The sequence below is a fragment of the Trichomycterus rosablanca genome, chromosome 14 (genome assembly GCF_030014385.1).
Source record: "Trichomycterus rosablanca isolate fTriRos1 chromosome 14, fTriRos1.hap1, whole genome shotgun sequence".
Taxonomy (NCBI): domain Eukaryota; kingdom Metazoa; phylum Chordata; class Actinopteri; order Siluriformes; family Trichomycteridae; genus Trichomycterus; species Trichomycterus rosablanca.
Genome location: NC_086001.1, coordinates 34,538,327 through 34,557,613, shown reverse-complemented (window position 1 = coordinate 34,557,613; position 19,287 = coordinate 34,538,327). Strand labels below are relative to the sequence as shown.

The following is a 19,287-nucleotide window of genomic DNA, read 5'->3' as shown; positions in this document are numbered from 1 at the left end:
TAGATAGATAGATAGATAGATAGATAGATAGATAGATAGATAGATAGATAGATAGATAGATACCTGTAGATAGATCACTTTATTAATCCCAGAGGGAAAGTCAAGCATTACAACAGCTCAAGGTACAATAGAAAAAAAAGTGTTAAGTAAATAAAAGACTCAGTTCAAAATTATTAATTAAATAAGCTCGAGGTACAGAAGAAATATTAAGTAAGTAATAAATGAGTGAAGTAAGTAAAGTGAGTGAGTGTGTGAGTATTTAACACTAGTTTAATGTGTTTGACAGAAATCAGAACGGTCTTCTGAGGCTAACCTACTGTCCATACCCTCTAGGACCAAGCACCGGACCTGGGGTGACAGGGCCTTTTCCATAGCTGCTCCATCTTTATGGAATGCTCTCCCCAAACACCTACGAGATCGTCCTGACCTGTCCAAATTCAAGTCACTTCTCAAAACTCATCTATTCAAAATGGCATTTAACTTGTAACTAATAAATGCTTTTATTTTTGCTATTCTTTTTAATAGTTTTTTTACTTAGATCACGACAGAAATGTGAAGTCCTAGATCCTAAAACTTGTAAAGTTTTCAGTTTCCTGATTGCATGTGAATCTGTCCTGTTTCTGTCTAATTTTAAGAAATTGTTCTATATTTGTTGTTCTCTCTCATAATTTAGCTAATTTTTAATGAACTGTCTTATGCTGCTCTCTTTGTTTTTATCTTAATTATTCTTGATGTTGATGTACTATTTTGATTTTGTACTATGATTTGTATGGTGTATGTACGTATTTGTTTTGATTATTTGTCTTATGTAAAGCGTCTTTGAGTATCTTGAAAAGCGCTATATAAATAAAATGTATTATTATTTATTATTATTAACCCTTAGACACTGACTTGTAATTGGTATTTATAATGCATAATTGCTGATACTAATAGAAAAGGTGTGTGTGTTAAAGATGCTGAAGGAAAAATCGACAACGAAGGACGCCAAGAGGAAATGACCACCAACACAAACCTAAACAACCTGAACCCCAAAGGTCAGCCACATCTCCACTAATCCCTGTTACATATTTTCTTTCATGTGGGTAAACTGGTGAGGTTTCATAATTAAGTGTGTTTAGTGTTTCATGCACATCCATTGCTATCAGTTCTCTAATATGATTCATATGTTTTAACCCTATTTAGCCCTATCTTGTTCCAACATGACTTTTGGTCATATTAACATATAACACACGTACTGTACTGAAATGTGATGTGTGTTTATGTACAGTACTACTGTGTATTGTTGTTTATTATTGTTTATTACAGTATTATCTATTCTATAATTTAAGATTTAAGGGAAAATATACTTATATTTATAACAAAAAAGATCATTTAATATATTAGACAGGTTAGGTAAGGGGGGGTTTGGGAGGTCTGGCACGGATTAATTCTATTAAGATTATTTCTTATGGGAAAAATAGGTTTAACTAATGAACATTTTGACTTAAGAACAGCCCTTCAGAACCAATTAAATTCGTAAGTCAAGGGTCCACTGTATATCACAATCACAGGAAATACGTCTGTGGTCTTTGTAATGCTTGGCTTAAGCCACAGTGAAATTTTGGTGTCACTGAGATGGTATTTTTATTTTTTTAAAAATGTGTCGTTGTCCCTCCCTGGTGTCATGTGTCAAGGTCCCAGGTGTAAATGGGGAGCAGGGCTGTTAAATTTGGTGTTTTGGGTACAATTCTCTCATACTGGCCACTGGATATTCAACATGGCACCTCATGGCAAAGAACTCTCTGAGGATGTGAGAAATAGAATTGTTGCTCTCCACAAAGATGGCCTGGGCTATAAGAAGATTGCTATCACCCTGAAACTGAGCTACAGCATGGTGGCCAAGGTCATACAGCGGTTTTCCAGGACAGGTTCCACTCGGAACAGGCTTCGCCAGGGTCGACCAAAGAAGTTGAGTCCACGTGTTCGGCGTCATATCCAGAGGTTGGCTTTAAAAAATAGACACATGAGTGCTGCCAGCATTGCTGCAGAGGTTGAAGACGTGGGAGGTCAGCCTGTCAGTGCTCAGACCATACGCCGCACACTGCATCAACTCGGTCTGCATGGTCGTCATCCCAGAAGGAAGCTGACGCACAAGAAAGCCCGCAAACAGTTTGCTGAAGACAAGCAGTCCAAGAACATGGATTACTGGAATGCCCTGTGGTCTGACGAGACCAAGATAAACTTGTTTGGCTCAGATGGTGTCCAGCATGTGTTGCGGCGCCCTGGTGAGAAGTACCAAGACAACTGTATCTTGCCTACAGTCAAGCATGGTGGTGGTAGCATCATGGTCTTGGGCTGCATGAGTGTTGCTGGCACTGGGGAGCTGCAGTTCATTGAGGGAAACATGAATTCCAACATGTACTGTGACATTCTGAAACAGAGCATGATCCCCTCCCTTCGAAAACTGGGCCTCATGGCAGATTTCCAATAGGATAACGACCCCAAACACAACCTCCAAGATGACAACTGCCTTGCTGAGGAAGCTGAAGGTAAAGGTGATGGACTAAACTCAATTGAGCACCTGTGGCGCATCCTCAAGTGGAAGGTGAAGGAGTTCAAGGTGTCTTACATCCACCAGCTCCGTGATGTCATCATGGAGGAGTGGAAGAGGATTCCAGTAGCAACCTGTGCAGCTCTGGTGAATTCCATGCCCAGGAGGGTTAAGGCAGTGCTGGATAATAATGGTGGTCACACAAAATATTGACACTTTGGGCACAATTTGGACATGTTCACTGTGGGGTGTACTCACTTATGTTGCCAGCTATTTAGACATTAATGGCTGTGTGTTGAGTTATTTTCAGAAGACAGTAAATCTACACTGCTATACAAGTTGTACACTGACTACTCTAAGTTATATCCAAGTTTTAGTTCTATAGTGTTGTCCCATGAAAAGATATAATAAAATATTTGCAGAAATGTGAGGGGTGTACTGACTTTTGTGATACACTGTATATATATATATATATATATATATATATATATATATATATATACACTGCTCACAAAAATTAGGGGATATTTCAAAATGAATATAAAGCGATTAAATAAAAAGGACTGGTCTTCAAGTTCTCCAGACCCGAATCCCATTGAACATGCTTGGGATGCACTGGGAAGACGTCTGACAAACCGTCCAATGCCTCCCACAACACTTCTTGAGCTGGAAGTTGCCCTGAAGCAGGAGTGGCAGAGGATCAAGAACTGCTGGACAATCTGATCCTGACCATGCCCCATCGCTGTCAGTGTGTCTTGGGTGACCATACACCCTACTGAACAGTCAATGTGTGGCACTCTCGTCCAGTTTGACATGCTTCTGTTCACCTTCACCAATATGTCACTTGCTACTCCATCATGATAATTGAGTTTGCATCTCATTTGCATAATCGAACAACTTTCTTGGACTTATCGTTTGCTTTTCTGATGTTCTTGTTTAATTAAAAAAAATCCAATACTTATGTTTTTTATCGCTTCATATTCATTCACTTCACTTACAGTTTTCTCTTGTCCCAGCAGTTTTTAACATAAGTACTGTACATTTAGCATAAAATGTGTTCACCATTTTAATTGTAACATTTCACATACAAATCCTTGTTTTCTTCTTTTTAAAAAAAATGCGATTAATCGTGATTAACTATATGAAATTCTGAGATTAATCGCGATTAAATTTTTTAATCGTTTGACAGCCCTAATATAAATCGAAACTTGATATATATAAATTGAAACGCTGATATATATAAATTGAAACCTCATATATATAAATTGAAACCTCATATATATATATATATATACAGTGTATCACAAAAGTGAGTAGACCCCTCACATTTCTGCAGATATTTAAGTATATCTTTTCATGGGACAACACTGACAAAATGACACTTTGACACAATGAAAAGTAGTCTGTGTGCAACTTATATAACAGTGTAAATTTATTCTTCCCTCAAAATAACTCAATATACAGCCATTAATGTCTAAACCACCGGCAACAAAAGTGAGTACACCCCTAAGAGACTACACCCCTAAATGTCCAAATTGAGCACTGCTTGTCATTTTCCCTCCAAAATGTCATGTGACTCGTTAGTGTTACTAGGTCTCAGGTGTGCATAGGGAGCAGGTGTGTTCAATTTAGTAGTACAGCTCTCACACTCTCTCATACTGGTCACTGAAAGTTCCAACATGGCACCTCATGGCAAAGAACTCTCTGAGGATCTTAAAAGACGAATTGTTGCGCTACATGAAGATGGCCAAGGCTACAAGAAGATTGCCAACACCCTGAAACTGAGCTGCAGCACAGTGGCCAAGATCATCCAGCGTTTTAAAAGAGCAGGGTCCACTCAGAACAGACCTCGCGTTGGTCGTCCAAAGAAGCTGAGTGCACGTGCTCAGCGTCACATCCAACTGCTGTCTTTGAAAGATAGGCGCAGGAGCAACACGTTCTCATTCCCAAGTCGTCAATATTTGCAGCTTGGTCAAGATCCCGCTGCGTCATGTATGGACGTGGTGGGAGCGCCCCCAGCGTCATACTTGAACGTGCAAGGTAGGCTGAAAATCAAGTCGTGGTTTAGACCGTTCTCAGATCTTGCTGCTTAAATTATAAAATGCATTATAAAATACAGTGGAACCTCGGTATGCTTTGGTGTAAGTCCAACTTGGTATGCGTCCTGTTTGGACGCGAAAAATTTAGCTTGGTATATGACCTTTATTTGGAATACGACTCGCATGCTAGAACTTGTACGGGTCCAAATCAGTCATGACACCGTGCGCGACCCTTGTTTACCTCTCGCGAGATAAAGCCACGAGCGTCATTACGCCAGTTGGTTACTGTATGAGTAGAGCTATAAACTCCATCAGTGTGATAACTACTTTGATGTAGAAAAATCCGCTGATTTAGAGAGAAAAAAACATCATCACACTGTAGTATCTCAGTTCCTCAGTTCGCCAGTTGCTGCCATTCAGTGAACGGGTCGCGCTATAACTCTGTAGTCCCGTTAACGGTGCGCCGTGTTGCTAGGCAACATGAGCGCGAACATAACATTCGCAAACTATTACACTATTTCTTGGACGAAACACCCGCTTAATGATTAAGATTACTGTTTATAATAATCTGGACATTTCCATGTATAGTACACGACTTAAATAGTGTTCAACCAAGTTTGTACAGTTTCTTTTTGTTTTCTTTTCAGGGGCGTATTAATATGGAATGATGTGAGGTGGTCACAGGTGCGCGTGTATATCGGGGATTTAACAGCGGCTGTAACCGCAGCTCAGCCCATCAGATTTTAGGACCGGAACTATCCGGTTTATAAATTATTTTATACAACCCAATTAACGTATAATATGCCAGTAACAATAGGATTTTTTTCATGGAAACGGATTTATCATTTTCCCTTTATTTCTTATGGGAAAAATTCGTTTGGTATAAGTCCAAGGTTCTGGAACGGATTAAGGATGTATACCGAGGTACCACTGTGTAGACCTCTCGAGACACCATATAAACGTTATATATTACAAGGTATTGTATTTAATGCAGTTTTGTGGAAGTCAAAGCCAAATAATATTGGCCAATCTAAAAGAGGACTGCAGTCCTTTTTTTCTTTCAAACTTTATTTTTTTTTCAGCTTTGGGATTATTAATAGTCATACTGCACTTTGGTTACAGGCAATTTAATCGGAACGTCCTTTTGAAATAAAGTTTTTTAGTCATCCGAACAGTGGCACGTTGGACGTGTTATCTAACGTCATTCCCTGCGACGATCTGTAGCACATTTGGTCGAGAGCTTCGGTAAGGTCAGCTAACTGGCTAGCTCCGGCTAACGCTACAGTAGGTGCATGTTAAAATGTGAAAAATTGCATGTTAAAATGTGAAAATTGCATGTTAAAATGTGAAAATTGCATGTTAAAAATGAATGTTAAAATGCATGTTAAAATGTGAAAAATTGCATGTTAAAATGTGAAAATTGCATGTTAAAAATGAATGTTAAAATGCATGTTAAAATGTGAAAAATTGCATGTTAAAATGTGAAAATTGCATGTTAAAAATGAATGTTAAAATGCATGTTAAAATGTGAAAAATTGCATGTTAAAATGTGAAAAATTGCATGTTAAAATGTGAAAAATTGCATGTTAAAATGTGAAAATTTGCATGTTAAAATGTGAAAATTGCATGTTAAAAATGAATGTTAAAATGTGAATGCATGTTAAAATGTGAATGCATGTTAAAATGTGAAAAATTGCATGTTAAAATGGGAAAATTGCATGTTAAAATGGGAAAATTGCATGTTAAAAATGAATGTTAAAATGTGAATGCATGTTAAAATGTGAATGCATGTTAAAATGTGAAAAATTGCATGTTAAAATGGGAAAATTGCATGTTAAAATGGGAAAATTGCATGTTAAAAATGAATGTTAAAATGTGAAAAATTCACGGCTAACGTTGTGTGATGGCGGGAATGATGATAACCATCATGAGAATGGGGCGTTTGTGCTAATCTAGGTTAGGCTAGTTGGCTAACATTAGCTTAGTTGTGGTAGATGTATATGTGGATATATAGTCATCATCTCATCTCCTGCCTACATTTTTTCCATCCGTTTGGCAGAAATCCTTTCCCCAGTGACAACATGTTTACATGTTTGCTCTTATATAGGACCATATATATTGCTCAAACCTTTCATTTGGTCAGTTAGGCATTGGATTTATCCATATAAAATATGGGTTTGTCTCAGTTTTAGAAGTATATAGTGTGGTGCCCAATCTCAGTGATTTTAGTTACTATTAATGATGAGTTTTGTAGTTGATATAATGTCTTGAATGGTAATGAAAATTAAAAACCAAGCTAGCTAACTTAGAACTAGAAACCGGAAGGGGATGCAAAACCTGTGTTTTTATAGAGAGATAATCTGTGGGGTTGTTAATGAATTTAAGTTATTAATTGACTAAACTAATAAATAATTTTTGGAATGAGAAATATTTTTAATATGTCCCCTTGCAGAACACTGTAATGCAGCAGCGCACACTGCACAATGAGAATGTACTCATTGACAGGTGAGTATGTCAACAGGGACAGTGAAATCAGGAGAATGAGTGTGAGATTAGGCAGCACAATGACTGTATAAACCTGGGATACAGGAAGTGTCATCAGTTTCCTTATAAACGCTCATTCATTTTCCTCTTAATGGACCCTGTCCCTTTTGGACATTCTGCCCAGCACATGGGAGAGCAGAGTTTTTCCCTGTTCAGATATGGACACTTACTTTATAAGTGAATGTTAGCAATAATACTACTCAAAACATTGATCATTAAAATGGTAGCATAATCTCTTTAGTTTCACTCGCACGTTAAATTAATAAAGAGTGTTTGTCTGGAACTCACTTTCTGAGTGAGGCACAATAAGTCAGCCAGAACAGAGGTCATTTACATATGTCAATCTATAGACACAGTAAAACAAACAGTCTGTTTAATTTTAAGAGATAAATACAGTATATGTTCAAAAAAGATCACTTGAAGTAATGATTATTTTTGGTCCATAAACTCTCACAAATGTCAAATGTGGATATGAATATGGGTCTTGCTGTATAACTGTCAAATAAAGTAAAAAGTAATCTGATTCTGTATGAAGTAATTAGTATTTTTTATCAGAGAAACAAATTACAAATTGGATGCATTGCTGGTGTTGCTAATGATTTTAGTTTTTGATATGTATTGCCTGAGTATCAGTACATTTTATAAAAGTTTGAGGCTGTGAATTTAAGTAGTACTGTCTCTAGAGACATATGTAATAAATATGTTTTACTGTTTTTTGACACGCGTAGGCATGTAAAATGTGTATTTTGTAGCCAATTCAATTCGGAATTGTGAGTAAGACTTAAATCTGTATGTTTATATTCTGCCATTATGGTTAGTCTGTCTTATCTTTTCCCAGACTTTGCAGTCTATAAATTAGCACTTTATGGTCTGCATATCTATTTCCTTTCTTGTATAACTATTTGTTCTCTTGTTTCTCTGTCCATTTTCCAGTTTGTTACAATTATGACACGACCCAAATTTCGGCCTTGCCCAAACTGCCAGTGGTTGAACCAGGCAAACCGGAAGACTTGCCAGAGTTGCTACGATTCCCTTAGTTTAAAAAAAAAACTTAGAGAGAAAGAAGATTTCTTTAAGGATGGCCAATGGGGGCAAGGCATCCTTAAAAACAGAAATGCTGGCCGTGTTGTGGACTCTGCTCGTACAATGGTAAGCAGCAAAGCTCCTTAAAAATTTAAGATACCTAATGACTTGTGATTGGTGTGATATGTAATTAAATGTAAGTTGTCCTAATTAATTAATAAAGTTAGCATTAATTTGTACCATCTGTCTGCACCATAACAATTGTATATAATTTCATTGTTAATTTAAAAAGTTTATATTTCTGGGTTGAAATAATTTCACCTAGTGTTTTGCTTTTGTGATCCACCTACAAGACAAATGACAGCACATTAATTCTGTGCCATGACCAAACCATCTTGGCAAATAGGATATTTAATTTTAATCTGGGCACATGTAATTTTACTAAACATGTCTGTGCATAAATATTTGAGCTGTACCAAAAAAAACATGGCATTTCAGTGTGTGGTCAAACTGGTTGAGCTATAATTTTAGGTTAATGAAATGTGTAATATAAATAACTTTGGGCCCGATGTCAGGCCCTGGCCATTTAAGGGGTTAATGAAGATATAGTGCATAGAGTCACTGCTAACTACTGTGGTTTTGCTCTTGTTTGTTTCAGGTTAGGAAACTGGAAGCACTGGGCTACATGCCCATATTATTTCTTGGAAAGCACGGCAAAACAAACTGCGTAGCTGAAGTCGTAACGTGTATGAGTCCACAGAAAGAGGGACATTTGAAGCTCTTCCTGGAAAAAATGACCAGAGCATATGAATTTATTCTCAGGAGTAAGATATTTTCTTCCTTTAGCACTAAATGTTTTTGTCAGCTTTTTACATCATTACGAATAAAAAAATTTTACATTTTAAACTTAAGTTACCTGTTTGTTTATTTTTTCAGACTATGAAAAGGTACAGGCTCCTCCAGTCACCAAAACTTTGGAGACAGCAGCAAGCCAGTTCCTAAACCCACCTCCAGGCGAAGAAACCTATGTGCTCAACCTGGTCCCTGTCCCTTGTAATAACTAAACTTAAAGTAATATTAAAAATAAATCTATTTTCTTCCATAACACCCTCCAACAGTAACCTCCAACTCTCTCTCTCCTCCACCAGTAACCGCCACCACTGTCAGTTCTCCAGCCTCTACAAGCTACTGTGTTCCTGCTGCATCTCTCATTACCCAGACCAAGAGAAAAAGGAAGAAAGTGACACAGGAACATGAAAACATGGGTTAGATATTCTAATATGTCTTACTTCTTGTATAACACTGTAAAACTTGTAAATGTAAGTTAACTTTTTTGTGTATTTTCTTGGGTACAAGCTCCTCCAGTCACCAACACTTTGAAGACATCCGCAGCCAGTCAGCTGCTCCACCAACCTCCAGGCGAAGAAACCTCTGTGCTCAACCTGGTGCCTATCCCTCCTCCAGTCACCTCCACCTCCCTCTCTTCTCCTCCACTCCCCACCACCTCTATTTCTCCTCCTCCACTCCCCAACACCTCTCTCTCTCCTCCTCCACTCCCCTCCACCTCTGTCAGTTCTCCAGCTGCACCTCTCATTACCCAGCCCAAGAGGAAGAAAGTGAAACAGAAACAAGAAAACAGGGGTTAGATATTCTTTGCATATTTTTGCATTATCTCAATTTCTATTGAAAATACAACACATCATGGATTTTAGGTATTCTGCCATTATGTATCCTTTCCTTTATACATGATTAATATGATAGTTCATTGATTAAACATTTGTATATTTAAATGCAAGTTTATTTCTTGTGTATTTTCTCAGACTGTGAAAAGGTACAAGCTCCTCCAGTCACCAACACTTTGAAGACAGCAGCAGCCAACCAGCTTCTCCACCCACCTCCAGGCGAAGAAACCCATGTGCTCAACCTGGTCCCTATCCCTCCTTTAGTCACCTCCACCTCTTTCTCTCCTCATCTACTCCCCACCACCTCTCTTTCTCTTCCACTCTCCACCACTTCTGTCAGTTCTCCAGCTCCTTCAAGCAACTATGTTCCTGCTGCACCTCTCACTACCCTGCCTAAGAGAAAGAGGATGAGACAGACAGGGAAACAAGAAAACAAGGGTTAGTTTTGTTAGTGCTAAAAGGTCTTACTCCCTGTAAAGCTGCATTTGTTTATATCATCTCCATCTGTGATATGTATTATTTGCATGTTATTGCATTTCCGCATTTTACGCATGCTGTCATGATGAATACACATGCAGCTACTATTCCTTATTCTTGTCACCTATTGAACAAATTCTAAAAATGTATGAGATGATTTAGAAATACAAAGAAAGAATCTGCAAGGGGAAAAAAGTTTTGAGTGTCCTGCTTTAATAGTTGTACATAACTGTGAGACTAACCTTTTATTTTATTTCAGTTTAAAAGAGTCATTAAGTTATTTTTCAATGTTTCTATTAAACATTTAATAGAAAATTGCACAGACATCTTTAGTGTGTATTGTCTTTGCCTTTATTACAGCTTCTGGGTTTTTTTGGGAAACTTGCTTTAAGTTTTTCAAAGAAACCTGTAGGTATAATTTAACACCAGCGTTTTCTCTTAGAGATTGTTTACTTGGATCGTAAGGAGCAGAAAATGCAATGTCAAATACACGGATGCCCAGGTTTTGTAGACCATGATTGAGTATGGTTGTTAGGAGTACCCATTCTAAAACAGGAACAGTTTTGGAAACTCCTGTTTCTCTCTTATTTTCTTTTAATTTCCTCTTCCCTATGCATACGTAGGATTAGCCTTTTAACATAACACTGTATTTACTGTAATTACTTTAGATATATCTCATGAAAAATTAATAGTTTAGCGCATGACAGTAGGTGAAACCTTTTTATTTAAAAAAAAGTATTACTGTTTGGTTTCACTGGAAACATTTAAATTTTAGAGGTTGAGAGAAGCATTTCATCTATTGTCTTTTGTGTTTTACTTTTAGTGTGCAGAAAATGTAGCAGGCAGAAACTTTTCCACTTTGAGCAAATACTTGAGAGAAGAATGAATGAGGTAAGATGCTAGAACTTGAGATATTGTCTGATTCCCTGATATAGTTGATGGATCTGAAAAATAAAATTAAAAATACTTCTGTTCATTCAGAGATACTGAAACAAAGTGTGAAGTCCTAACCTATAACCTGTCACTTTGGCATGTGTTTGTGTGATAGGGAAAAGCGGAAGTGAAAGTGCGTTGGCTGCCTTGCTCTGCTTGGTAAGAAGTAGTCAATAATACAAGAATGTTCTATAAATACAAGAAATCCCTATTTCTGTTGGTGTCCAAAACATCAGCCATAAAACTAAGAAAGGGGGTGTTTAAGTGATTTTATTGAATTTGCTTGTTTATACCAAGGTTTTTTTTTTTTTTGTGTGTGTTGCAGTGGGAAAGACTGGGATGACACGTGGGAACCTGCCAGTGTAATAGAGAAGAAAAATAAATAATAACCACATTTTGTTATAGCACACAGTGTCAGAATACTAGTACAAACATGAAATAAAAGTTCTGAATACGTAATTATGTATCTGTCTGAATACACTTTAATTTTGCCATTCTTTAGAAACTGTTCTGAAACCTAACAATCAATTGCAGGGAGTAAATGACTGCTACATAGTGACTGTTTCAGTATGCAAAAACTCTCTGTTGCTTAAGGACCTACAGTGTATCACAAAAGTGAGTACACCCCTCACATTTCTGCAAATATTTCATTATATCTTTTCATGGATCAACACTATAGACATGAAACTTGGATATAACTTAGAGTAGTCAGTGTACAGCTTGTATAGCAGTGTAGATTTACTGTCTTCTGAAAATAACTCAACACACAGCCATTAATGTCTAAATAGCTGGCAACATAAGTGAGTACACCCCACAGTGAACATGTCCAAATTGTGCCCAAATGTGTCGTTGTCCCTCCCTGGTGTCATGTGTCAAGGTCCCAGGTGTAAATGGGGAGCAGGGCTGTTAAATTTGGTGTTTTGGGTACAATTCTCTCATACTGGCCACTGGATATTCAACATGGCACCTCATGGCAAAGAACTCTCTGAGGATGTGAGAAATAGAATTGTTGCTCTCCACAAAGATGGCCTAAGCTATAAGAAGATTGCTAACACCCTGAAACTGAGCTACAGCATGGTGGCCAAGGTCATACAGCGGTTTTCCAGGACAGGTTCCACTCGGAACAGGCTTCGCCAGGGTCGACCAAAGAAGTTGAGTCCACGTGTTCGGCGTCATATCCAGAGGTTGGCTTTAAAAAATAGACACATGAGTGCTGCCAGCATTGCTGCAGAGGTTGAAGACGTGGGAGGTCAGCCTGTCAGTGCTCAGACCATACGCCGCACACTGCATCAACTCGGTCTGCATGGTCGTCATCCCAGAAGGAAGCTGACGCACAAGAAAGCCCGCAAACAGTTTGCTGAAGACAAGCAGTCCAAGAACATGGATTACTGGAATGCCCTGTGGTCTGACGAGACCAAGATAAACTTGTTTGGCTCAGATGGTGTCCAGCATGTGTGGCGGCGCCCTGGTGAGAAGTACCAAGACAACTGTATCTTGCCTACAGTCAAGCATGGTGGTGGTAGCATCATGGTCTTGGGCTGCATGAGTGTTGCTGGCACTGGGGAGCTGCAGTTCATTGAGGGAAACATGAATTCCAACATGTACTGTGACATTCTGAAACAGAGCATGATCCCCTCCCTTCGAAAACTGGGCCTCATGGCAGTTTTCCAACAGGATAACGACCCCAAACACAACCTCCAAGATGACAACTGCCTTGCTGAGGAAGCTGAAGGTAAAGGTGATGGACTAAACCCAATTGAGCACCTGTGGCGCATCCTCAAGTGGAAGGTGGAGGAGTTCAAGGTGTCTAACATCCACCAGCTCCATGATGTCATCATGGAGGAGTGGAAGAGGATTCCAGTAGCAACCTGTGCAGCTCTGGTGAATTCCATGCCCAGGAGGGTTAAGGCAGTGCTGGATAATAATGGTGGTCACACAAAATATTGACACTTTGGGCACAATTTGGACATGTTCACTGTGGGGTGTACTCACTTATGTTGCCAGCCATTTAGACATTAATGGCTGTGTGTTGAGTTATTTTCAGAAGACAGTAAATCTACACTGCTATACAAGTTGTACACTGACTACTCTAAGTTATATCCAAGTTTTATGTCTATAGTGTTGTCCCATGAAAAGATATAATAAAATATTTGCAGAAATGTGAGGGGTGTACTCACTTTTGTGATACACTGTATTTATCAGGATAGCTGAATAGCTTCTAAGTACTCATCAAAAAAAAGTATAACTCAAGATTAATGTTTTTTTTATCTTTGTACTACTGGTCTGTCATGTATGGTGGTATCTCAATCCTTCACTGTTATGACAATGCTATGGTAAATGTTTAATTGATGTTTTACCTCTTGTTTTACTTTGGATATTTGTTATATACAGTCCAATGCAAACATTTAGATATTCTGGTGAGATTACTTGTATTAGTTTTCAAGTGAAGTTAAAATTTTCAGTTTCTGAACGCTGCACAGGATATACAGTATATACAGCTCTGGAAAAAAAAAAGAGACCACTTCAAAATTATCAGTTTCTCTAGTTTTACAATTTATGGGTATGTGTTTGACCAAAATGAGCAGTGTTGTTTTATTCTATAAACTATTGAAAACATTTCTCCCAAATTTCAGATAAAAATATTGTATTTTAGAGCATCTTTTTATTTAGAAAATGACTAATGGTCAAAATAACAAAACAGTAACAGAAATTTAGGACCACAAACAATGCAAAGAAAACAAGCTCATATTCATTTTTAAACAACACAGTACTAATATTTCAACTTAGAAGGAGTCCAGAAATCAATATTTCATGAAATAACTGTTACGGGGCTCAAACGCCTCGTGTTGTGTTTTCCCAGATCTTAAATAACGGTCTGGTGGGACCCAAAAGCAGATTTGAAAAATCGCAGTGAATGAGATTCGAACCGGGATCGCGGGTGTTAAAGAGCTTTGCTCTACCCGATTCGCTATGGGCTTGGTTAAAGTGCTTGTGACTTTAAACTACTTAACGGTTTTAAATGATAACCCTTAAATGTAAACAAATAGCAGAAGATATATGTGTATTTATATATATATAAAGGAACTGTGTGTTTGTTGAAAAAAAGGGAAAACAGAGAGGAAAGACTGACTGAAATAGCGGAGACCGCAACTTGATAATAAAAAATAAAAGGTGTGGTTTCGAACCCCGCACGTCAGCGTACTGAGCTCGAGAGACTGAGGCACTAACCACTACTCTATAGGGTAAACTAAAGAAACAGCGATCTGAATCACTTATTAACATATGCGCCTCAAACAGGCGGGAAACGAAACAAAGGATGCCAAACAAACCCAAAAAAATACACAAAGAAAAACTAATCTGATGAGCTACCCGCTGGCTGTTGGGTAGTCGTTTCAGAACTCAAAGAGACCTCAACAAAGGTGTGAGGTTACTAAAGAAATGATAAATTACTTTACTTTTCTAAAACTGTTTCAGTTATTTAAACAGGGAGATAAACAAAAAGGTCTTTCTTTTAGGGGAAAACCAATGTTCCCGAAACAGAGAAAAAGAGGACGAAAGATGTCTTTCTTAAGAAGAGAATACCAAATTACCGGCGAGGTCTGGTATTACTACATTAACACAAGACTCTGCGCCGAGTGAGCCGTGCGCAGCCTTTATAAAGGTGCTGCACAGCTGATGTCAATCAGCTTAATTATCCCTGGGTGTGGCTCGCGGTCTCCCTCTAGTGGTGGGAGGATGGCGGTGTCTTACAATAACCCTGATTTTTAATCACAGCTTTCATACGTCTTGGCATGCTTTGGCCATGTCTTTCACATTGCTGTTGTGTAACTTGACGCCACTTCTGGCACAGACATCCCAGGAGCTTGGCTTTGTTTGATGGCTTGTGACCATCTATGTTCCTCTTGATCACATTCCAGATGTTTTCAATGGGGTTCAGGTCTGGAGATTGGGCTGGCCATGATAGGGTCTATATCTGGTGGTCCCTCATCCACACCTTGATTGACCTGTCTGTGAGATATGGAGCATTGTCCTGCTGAAAAAACCAATCATAGAAGTTGGGGAACATTGTCAGACAGAAGGAAGCAAGTTTTCCTCCAGCACAGTTTTGTATGTGGCTTGATTCATGTGTTCTTTACAAAGATAAATCTGCCCGATTCTGGCCTTGCTGAAACACCCCCAGATCATCACCAATCCTGCACCAAATTTCACAGTGGGTGCGAGACACTCTGGCTTGTAGGCCTCTCCAGGTCTCCATCTAACTATTACACAACCTGGTGTTGGACAAATCTGAAAATGGCACTCATCAGAGAAGATGACCTTACTTCAGTCCTCGACGGTCCAATCCTTATGGTTTTTCGCAATCAGCCTGGCTCTTCTTTGCTTCTCATTGATGAAGGGCTTTTTTGTAGCTTTGCATGACTTCAGCCCTGCCTCCAGAAGCCTGTTTCAAAATGTCCTTGCTGTCCTTTTCACCCTAGCTGCCACATGCCATTCTTTTTGTCGGTCACTTGATGTCATCTTACGGTTGTTAGGTGACATTCGAATGAGGTGGCAGTCAAGACGGTCAGTAGAGAGTCGTTTTCGCCCTCTGCCAATCTGTAGCTTTGTTGTCCCATGTGTTTGCTGCTTTACCTTGTTCTTATGAACCACTGTTTTTGAAATTTTCAGGATGGAAGCAACCTGACGCTCACTGTATCCCTCTGCCAGTAAAGCAAAGATTTTACCCTTCTTTTCCTCACTAAGAACCTTTTTTTTCAACTCTTTTGGCATGGTCTGTATTTGTATTTTGAATACACTTAAATTTTAGGTAGTACTAGCACTGCTTTTGTCATCCAGATGGTTCTATAACAAAAGAATATTGATGACACCAGTAGTGGTTTTTATACTATTGCTCTTTAGAATAGGATTTGGTTGATGTATTCACCTAATCAGCATCTAATTAGGTAGAATGAGGTGTGTCTGTGAAGGAATTTCCTTCAGAACGACTGCTGTACATGTAGAGAAGCTGATTTAAGAAAAAACTGGAGTGGTCTCTTATTTTTTTCCAGAGCTGTATATCTGTATCAGGCCTTTAATAGCATGAAATCTAACTATTCCATTTACTGTGTGTATTTTATCTTCTAAAAGCTATACACAATACGTCATCCTATAACTATATGTCTGTGTTATGCATCAGTAGGTGTCAGATGTGTAGTGGTAGGCTGAAGGTTTGGTTGAGTATGCAATGTTTGCTTAGTATTCAGATTGCTGGATAATACTATTTACTGTTCACCTCAGGCCTTTCCATTTCTGGGATGTGACGATTATGCTAGTGACGGTGATCAGAGGACGTGTCAAGAAGAAATCCAATGTTGACAGACAGCATGTAGTGGGGAATACAGCATCTCTACAGTTACGCAGGTATTATTGCAGTAACAGTGTTCTGTTAAGTATATAATGTTACAGTGTATCACAAAGGTGAGTACACCCCTCACATTTCTGCAGATATTTAAGTATATCTTTTCATGGGACAACACTGACAAAATGACACTTTGACACAATGAAAAGTAGTCTGTGTGCAGCTTATATAACAGTGTAAATGTATTCTTCCCTCAAAATAACTCAATATACAGCCATTAATGTCTAAACCACCGGCAACAAAAGTGAGTACACCCCTTAGTGAAAGTTCCTGAAGTGTCAATATTTTGTGTGGCCACCATTATTTCCCAGAACTGCCTTAACTCTCCTGGGCATGGAGTTTACCAGAGCTTCACAGGTTGCCACTGGAATGCTTTTCCACTCCTCCATGACGACATCACGGAGCTGGCGGATATTCAAGACTTTGCGCTCCTCCACCTTCCGCTTGAGGATGCCCCAAAGATGTTCTATTGGGTTTAGGTCTGGAGACATGCTTGGCCAGTCCATCACCTTTACCCTCAGCCTCTTCAATAAAGCAGTGGTCGTCTTAGAGGTGTGTTTGGGGTCATTATCATGCTGGAACACTGCCCTGCGACCCAGTTTCCGGAGGGAGGGGATCATGCTCTGCTTCAGTATTTCACAGTACATATTGGAGTTCATGTGTCCCTCAATGAAATGTAACTCCCCAACACCTGCTGCACTCATGCAGCCCCAGACCATGGCATTCCCACCACCATGCTTGACTGTAGGCATGACACACTTATCTTTGTACTCCTCACCTGATTGCCGCCACACATGCTTGAGACCATCTGAACCAAACAAATTAATCTTGGTCTCATCAGACCATAGGACATGGTTCCAGTAATCCATGTCCTTTGTTGACATGTCTTCAGCAAACTGTTTGTGGGCTTTCTTGTGTAGAGACTTCAGAAGAGGCTTCCTTCTGGGGTGACAGCCATGCAGACCAATTTGATGTAGTGTGCGGCGTATGGTCTGAGCACTGACAGGCTGACCCCCCACCTTTTCAATCTCTGCAGCAATGCTGACCGCACTCCTGCGCCTATCTTTCAAAAACAGCAGTTGGATGTGACGCTGAGCACGTGCACTCAGCTTCTTTGGACGACCAACGCGAGGTCTGTTCTGAGTGGACCCTGCTCTTTTAAAACGCTGGATGATCTTGGCCACTGTGCTGCAGCTCAGTTTCAGGGTGTTGGCAATCTTCTTGTAGCCTTGGCCACCTTCATGTAGCGCAACAATTCGTCTTTTAAGATCCTCAGAGAGTTCTTTGCCATGAGGTGCCATGTTGGAACTTTCAGTGACCAGTATGAGAGAGTGTGAGAGCTGTACTACTAAATTGAACACACCTGCTCCCTATGCACACCTGAGACCTAGTAACACTAACGAGTCACATGACATTTTGGAGGGAAAATGACAAGCAGTGCTCAATTTGGACATTTAGGGGTGTAGTCTCTTAGGGGTGTACTCACTTTTGTTGCCGGTGGTTTAGACATTAATGGCTGTATATTGAGTTATTTTGAGGGAAGAATAAATTTACACTGTTATATAAGCTGCACACAGACTACTTTTCATTGTGTCAAAGTGTCATTTTGTCAGTGTTGTCCCATGAAAAGATATACTTAAATATCTGCAGAAATGTGAGGGGTGTACTCACTTTTGTGATACACTGTACATTCAGTTAATAAAATTCAACTTTGGTGGACAAAGTTTGAATTACACTACATTGCCAAAAGTATTCGCTCGTCTGCCTTCGCACGCATATGAACTTGAGTGACATCCCATTCTTAATCCATAGGCATTGATATACAGTTGGTCCCCTTTTTGCAGCTCTTACAGCAGGTTTGGAACTCTGCAGTTATTGAATCAGCAGAGCGTTCCAGACTTTTATGTAGTATGAGCCGCCTCAGAACTTGGCGACCCTGCTCTGTAACTTTACGGGGTCTACCACTTTGGGGCTGAGTTGCTGTCATTCCCACGACTGGACTTGTTGCACAGGTGGCATCCTATCCTATCACGGTACCACGCTGGAATTCACTGAGCTCATGAGAGCGACCCATTCTTTTACAAATGTTTGTAGAGCACCTAAATTCAATGATTTGGATGGGTGAGTGAATATTTTTGGCAATACAGTGTATATTCATTGATTTTGCATGTGTTAGCTTGATAAAGCCATCGCCCAAATAATTTTAATTTTGCATTGTTTCTTGCAAAATATTCTATTTGAATCTTTATTTCAAAACATATATATATATATATATTGAAGGAGAGATGCTGTAGCTGACTGTTGCTGTACAGAAGCTTAGTAGAAATTGTCTTTCTGCCTGAAGCAGATCCCTAGTTCTAGTGATGTTTCCTGACTTTCTATGAATTATTTTCATTTGTTTATTTATCTTTTGCATTTAAGGATCTGTAATGTTCACCACACCATTTGAGGACTGTGATTGCTGTGAGATGTCTTCATCATGAGGTGGAGGTGATCCTTTGTCTCCAGTACGTTCCAGCAGGACTGGAGCAGCAGTAGCACTGGAGGCCCCTGATGCCTCCTAGCTGTTCAATCAACCTTATCTGAGAATGTCTGTCAGGAACTACTCTCCATGGTGCAACAAGAGGCAATATGAACTTCATTTTTTATTTTGACCTCATG

The 19,287-nt window shown here is 39.2% G+C and overlaps 1 protein-coding gene across 1 annotated transcript; it reads left to right on the top strand.

Annotated features, from left to right (window-relative positions):
• The first annotated feature begins 5,481 nt into the window (after positions 1 to 5,481).
• On the top strand, positions 5,482 to 11,677 carry LOC134326323 (mucin-2-like). The gene is made up of 10 exons (XM_063008469.1): positions 5,482 to 5,493; positions 8,047 to 8,262; positions 8,795 to 8,960; positions 9,073 to 9,189; positions 9,285 to 9,401; positions 9,493 to 9,777; positions 9,957 to 10,256; positions 11,119 to 11,186; positions 11,344 to 11,387; positions 11,554 to 11,677. The coding sequence occupies exons 1-10, from the start codon at positions 5,482 to 5,484 to the stop codon at positions 11,612 to 11,614; spliced, it is 1,386 nt and encodes a 461-aa protein (XP_062864539.1). The 3' UTR covers positions 11,615 to 11,677.
• Positions 11,678 to 19,287: the final 7,610 nt, after the last annotated feature.

Bases quoted from the DNA above. Each gene is read 5' to 3' on its own strand.
- LOC134326323 (XM_063008469.1), top strand. The intron at 9,190-9,284 runs GTAATAACTAAA...CTCCTCCACCAG, and splicing joins CAACCTGGTCCCTGTCCCTT to TAACCGCCACCACTGTCAGT. The intron at 9,778-9,956 runs GTTAGATATTCT...GTATTTTCTCAG, and splicing joins ACAGAAACAAGAAAACAGGG to ACTGTGAAAAGGTACAAGCT.